Here is a 6,000-nt window from a genome sequence, read left to right as displayed (position 1 = left end):
AAAGACTTAGTTACTTTTTGTCTTCTAAATCATTGACGTTAGTGCCAGCAACCCAGTCTCAAGTCACAGGTGAACATAAGGCAAGTGGAGTTGTGCCTGTGCTCTTTGTTTGCTCACAAAAACTTCTGCTGACAGAACAGCTGATGGAGGATAGCATCCTCCACTGAGAGTGCACCCCAAGTGCCATTTGCCTGCCACATACTGAGCATGGTTGTTAGCAACAGGACTAATTTTGCTGTGTTTCCTGTGTCAGCTTCTCAGTGCTTGCCTGGAATTGACACTGGCTCTTCTCAGCATTCCTCCGGCAAGACCTGAACAGCCACGTCAGCTGGAAGATGAAAGGAGAAACGCAGGGAAGATCTGTGTGGGCGCTGCAAAAGATCTCTGTAGCTGTATCTAAAACTTCACCCCTGTGTCCAGATGAGCACCTTGCCCTCATCCTGATGTGTTCCTTAGGTAAGGTCTGAGCACATTCCTGTCCCTTCTCTTATCTTCCTGTGTCTTAGCTGGAAAGGCAGCTTGGCTGTAGAGAATGGCCAGAGCAAAAGGCATCCTTTGGTTAGTCCTTGATCTGTTCACCTGGGGAAGCCAGGGTCCCAAGGCAGGCTGCAATGCTTGCTTGCTGCAGCACTGATAGTGTGAATGTCCTTTGAAATAACTAGGCAAAGCTGACCCTGAGGCTTGCAGTTAAAGGCTGATTCACACCAGTTTATACCCCCTTTGAGACCGACCTGGGCTACAGGCCCAGGTATCTGAGAATGTGGCTATAGCAAACCTCCTGTCCACCACTCCGATCGCTCTGAGAAAATGGAAGGGACACGCACCCCTAGACAACAGGTCTTGCAGATGTATGGCTACAAAACAGTGGGTGTTTTGACCTCCAGTTGAGGACATTTCAATGCACGGTCTCTCTGGGGTCTCTGGGGAGCTCAAGAATTGTGCTTGCTGAGAGTGTTTCTTCTCCTGAGGAAGTAGGGAAGCTCTTCACTGTCCCTGGCCTCAATCTGACACAACTTGCTGACCCATACTGTTTCTGCTGCTTCTTTGAAGAACTGATTTTCTGTACAGGTTCAGTGCTTTTAATTTATTTTGTGATGTGGTTTGTGTTTCGTGGGTCTTTGGATAGGCAGCTGCTGTGACTTCACAACTGTTTGCCCCACAGCTCCCAGTCATCTTTACTGTTGCTTTATTTTTGTGACATTCAGGGACTCTCCTCTGTCTTGTATGTGAATCTTTGACTCTTTTGGTGTAGGGAATGTTTTTTGTTTTGTTTGCTGAGCATCCTGTACTGTTTGCTGAGCTCACTTACTGAGGCACTGGGTTTCACTGTAGAGCAACGACAGTATTAACCATGGTAATGAAGTACCAAGAATCAGCAATACTCCAAAATGGAAAATTCAAGCTTTTGAATCTTGAAGGAGGGAGCAATGATGTGAGAGAGTTAAGTCCAGTCAAGTCCAAAGATATCATTCCTGAGGCAATGTGTTCCACCAACGTGGCACTTGTTGCAAACTAGAGTATCACAAAGATGAAAATACACTTTGCAGCATGTCTTGGGTCACATCTCTGATGTTTGATTTGCCCACGTTCAGGGTAATGCTACCCTCTCCTAACCCCAGGTTGTTTGTTCTCCCTCTCTTTGACTGAGGGGCTGGATTTTACCTGAGGACCCTAGATATCTCCGGACACAACTGATCTGCTCCATGGATGGATTTACTCTCTCGAGGGGCTGTAAGGGTTTGCCTTTTTCCGAAGGCTACATAACTACTAGCATGATGAAGCAAACCCAGCTCCGGATTCATTTTACTTTCCCCGTTCTAAACGCTCTCATTCGGGTCAGGAAATGACCAGAACAGGGCACGGGCTGCAGGCGCGGGGCAGCCGGCTTCACCTCCGTCCCGTGGGAGCGGCGGGGGCTCTGCGGCCCGGCCCCGGGGTGGTGCCGGCGGTGGGTCCCGCCCCGCTCACCTGTGCAGGTCGGACGGCCGCGTTGCTCCCGCTCCAGTTCCACCCCAGTCCTCGGAGGATGAACGCGCTGAGGCTGCCGGCCGAGCCCGGCAGGGAGGTGAGAAGAGAAGGGGCTGTCTCCGGAGGGACGGGCTGGTTGGGGCCGGCGGGCAGCGGCCGGGCGGGTCTCCTGTGCCTGGGGAGTGGGGAGGTCAAAACTGGCCGGGACCGGGGCCTGGCTGCAGCGGGTCCCGGTGGACGTGTGTCTGCCTGCTGTGGCTGAATCCTGGGCCCGTCCAGCACAGCTCAGCTCGCCGGGAGTTGCATTCAGCAGTGCTCCATGCACAGAGCCAAATGCATTAACCACCCAAGCGGTATTTACTGTGCAAATATTCCCATGCAACAATAAATCAATGGGGAACAGTTGTGTTACTGAAGTTGTAACAAGCGAATAACAAGCTGATGATGAGGAAATGACCACTGAAGTGTTGCTGGGGGACTTTTCAGTGGTGCTATGGGAACTGCGGGTTGCTCTTTTTGAGTGCTGTGAAGTACATGGTTCACTCCTACTCTGAAGCAAACCAAAGGGCTTGATGGAGAGCAGGAGGTGTCTAGGCTTTGTAAATGTGATGTGATCACTGTTGCCCTACAAATTTTGCTCATAACTGCTGGCTTCTGACCAGCATCCTGCCCAGAGTTCTGCTCCTTGAAGGGATTAACACTTACACATAATGGCAGTGTTAGTGACCAAAGCTATGTATCTATGTTTCTGTACCTTACTTTTCCTCTTCAGAGCCAAAGGGTATCTGTGTCTCTCAAGAAAGTGCTGATCTGAAGTACAGTGCTGTGTTAGCCCATTTTAGGGAAAATAACTGCAGGTGTCTGTCTTCTGGAGGGAATCTGCATCCCGGAGTACTGTGAGGCAGCCTGTGGTTTGGGCTTCTGCCCCTGTCAGCACCAAGGTGCAAAAGCTCAGGACTGCATGTCTATCTGCCCCAGGGGAGAGAAACAGCTGCAGACACAGGAGGTGGGAAGTGCAGCCCTGCCTCACTCCTGCGGGAAGAGCTGGAGGTGAAGAGCAAAGGAGGGCCCCTGCTGTACTGCACTCTGTGCCAAGCTGTACTTACACCGACACAGGCTGCTAGTGAAAGGTCAAACGTTCTGGGGTCCTTCTTCAGCTCTGCTCCCTTGAGTGGTTTTGGTACTGGACTTCTCTGTGACTCAGCTTTCCGCTTGCAAAATATCCATAGGGCAAAGTATTCTATGTACTTACAGTGAAAACTGAGATAGCTGTTACTGTCCAAGCCAGCCAAATATGCCTGCAAAAGAAGACCACATTTGCTTATAAGTTTTACAGTGTGATCATCCAAGCAAAACCATTCAGTTTGAGCAGTACTTGCCTGAAAGCATCTTATTGTAGTGTGATATTTATTCATAGGACTCATGGAATTTAGTATACGAACACAGAATTTAGTATACAAACACATACAAACATAATAAATTACCCCCAAATAAACAAACAAAGAAACAAACAAACAAAAACCCCCACAACATTATTTTTCAATGTTATGAAATAGAGGAGTTTTGAGCAGAGAAAATAAATGCAGGGCTTGATTTTGCTTTCTAGCTGAACTGGAGGAAACTATTTGCTTTCAGTGGGTTACTCTTGTTTGCGTTGGTGTGAGAATCATCACATAATTGTGGGCTGAAAGATACATTCTGCTCTTCCTCAGGCAGAAGAAATAACCCTCACTCTTGTATTTAACATCTTCCTTTTTTCCAAGCAGCATCATTTCTTGTATTGTCGATGAGTAAAAGCATGAGGTAAGCATTTGATAATTTGTTATTGCAGAGCTGTGTTTTTTTCTTGTTTTGGTTTGGTCAGTTGTTCTGTTTTGTTTTCAACAAAATAGAGGTATGCGTAGAAGGCTTTCATTCTAGCTACCATGATTATTTTTTTCCTCGTATCTATTTTGAGTTACAAATACAGCATGTAGTCTGACTAATTTAAATTAATATTTAGGTATTTACTTTGCTCCCATATGGGTATGCATGTTAGTTTTTAGTGTAGTTTTGAAACCCGTTGGACCAATATGAAAGGGCTGAGAAACTGTTGAGCCTCCTCAGAGCCTAGTAAATTTTTTTTTTAGATATACAAGCTTATTTGTACCCTCTTAAACTGGTTTCACAGTAAAAGAACCATGAACAGAGGTAACTGTCTTCAGAAGCTGGCTGTGAAGTACCAGATTTTCTGTAAAATGTGACCTCTGAAGTAGTATATTCTTACTGCAATGAACTCAGATTTGCAGACGTTATTTCCAATAGCACCTACATAAGCTTACCAACCTACTCGTAGCATGGGCTTAATATTGAGGTCAGGGTGAAACCTGTGACTGGATTTGAGAGGGATACAAAGTTTGGAGGAGTATATTTTTCTCATTATGGGGGGATTTGCAGGTGTAAATGCCATAGAGAGTGTGTATCTCTTGCTTTTTACTGGAAAAAATAGACTAGGTTGCACAGATGTTCCACTGACATCTTCCAGAATCACCCATACACTTAAAGTCACCGTGCTGAAATTAGTGCTGTAAAAACTGGTTTCCTGTACAGTGTAGAATTTGTTGTACAGTTGCAACTAAAGCCAGTGAAGGATCTTTAACAGTGGAAAAATGGGTGCATATGCATTTCTTCCAGTGGCTGAATGCACTGGCTAGATGCTGAGGCCATATGAAATACACAGTTCTGAGGGCAGAATCTGCATCAGTACCTTACCTGTCCGTCCCGTAGTTCCCTGGTTGAGTTAGCACATGCTATTTAGAGTCAAACCTTCCATGTCAGTGAACATAAGTCAGGATAAGTAAGCCAAAAGACATGGTACAAGGATGTATGTATGTGTGTTACACGTTCCCTCTCTGCCCTGTTCAGTAAATCTATGGCAGTCTTCTCACAGGCAAGATGCAGCAAGAGTACAAATATTAGAAGAGAATCTTTAACCCACCTCTCCATTTCTTCACCTGTTCCAGCTGTGGACAGTCATCCTATTCCTCTGCATCCACTTACTTTGCCTCACCCTCTGCTCGTACTGGTCGTCACTTGCACGTTCCACTCCTCAAAGTTCCTCCTGCTGTCAGACGAAGCAGCAAGTGACTCTCCTTTCTGTTGCCTTTTGGCTGTCCATGTAGTTCTCTGTCCTGCAGCCTTCCCTCCTCTCAAGCATTCTGGCACTCTGCACAGGCAGTTTCATTCCTTTGGTGGTGATTCTTCCCCATTAGCCAAAAACCAGTAGAACAGAACAGGGAGAGCTACTCAGCAGTTGCGTTTAGTCAAATTTTTCCAGAGATGTGACTTATGCTCTATTCCTACAACTAAACCTCTGACAAATATCATGCCCAAACAAGGGAAATCCACGTGAAAATGGGCAGCTGCCTGCAATACTGTCTAGAATAAACAGCAAAATTGTAACAGAGCTCAGTAGGAACAATATAGAACCTTGAGCGTTGGGAAGCTCTGGAAAGCTAAGTGTTCCCTGACTGATGAAATAACTTGACACTGAATATATTTGAAGAAATGGACTGTAAATGGCTGAGAACATAATCTAGGATGTGATGTGACATCTTCACAGTCAAAATACAGTTTACCCCCACATTCTTTTTTTATTAACTAAGTCTCAACCTCAATTAGTCAATAATTCTTAGGGGTCTTTTTGGGACACTTCATTTAGAGTGCATGTATGGATTTAATGTGGAATGATCCTGGTTCTGTTCTAAATCTCTGGTGTGGCCCACAGCAAGTAATTCAAATGCTAAGCTTGTTTCCCATTCATTAACAGTAAGATTAGTTCTTCAGCATAGTAACGCTAAAATGAGGAGGAACTATGATATACTGCAAGAAATGAAGACAACTTATTGCTCTATTCATAGAATTGAGGAATCATTAAGGTTGGAAAAGACCTCTAAGATTATCTAGTCCAACCATCAGCCCATTCCCACCATGCCCACCGAACCATGCCCTGCAGTATTACGTCTCCATGATTCTTCAGCGCCTCCAGGTGAT

The 6,000-nt window shown here is 45.7% G+C and overlaps 1 protein-coding gene across 2 annotated transcripts in view; it reads left to right on the top strand.

Annotated features, from left to right (window-relative positions):
- Positions 1 to 1,947: 1,947 nt before the first annotated feature.
- PDE8B (phosphodiesterase 8B) overlaps positions 1,948 to 6,000 on the top strand; it is an 80,982-nt gene continuing 76,929 nt past the window's right edge. For both annotated transcript variants that reach the window (XM_025144922.3, XM_040656091.2), the window contains exon 1: positions 1,948 to 2,065. In XM_025144922.3, coding sequence (XP_025000690.2) covers positions 2,027 to 2,065 — 39 coding nt within the window. In that variant the 5' untranslated portion in view covers positions 1,948 to 2,026. The remainder of the gene's footprint in view (positions 2,066 to 6,000) is intronic.

Source organism: Gallus gallus, chromosome Z, assembly GCF_016699485.2.
Source record: "Gallus gallus isolate bGalGal1 chromosome Z, bGalGal1.mat.broiler.GRCg7b, whole genome shotgun sequence".
Taxonomy (NCBI): domain Eukaryota; kingdom Metazoa; phylum Chordata; class Aves; order Galliformes; family Phasianidae; genus Gallus; species Gallus gallus.
This window is presented reverse-complemented; position numbering and strand designations above follow the sequence as displayed.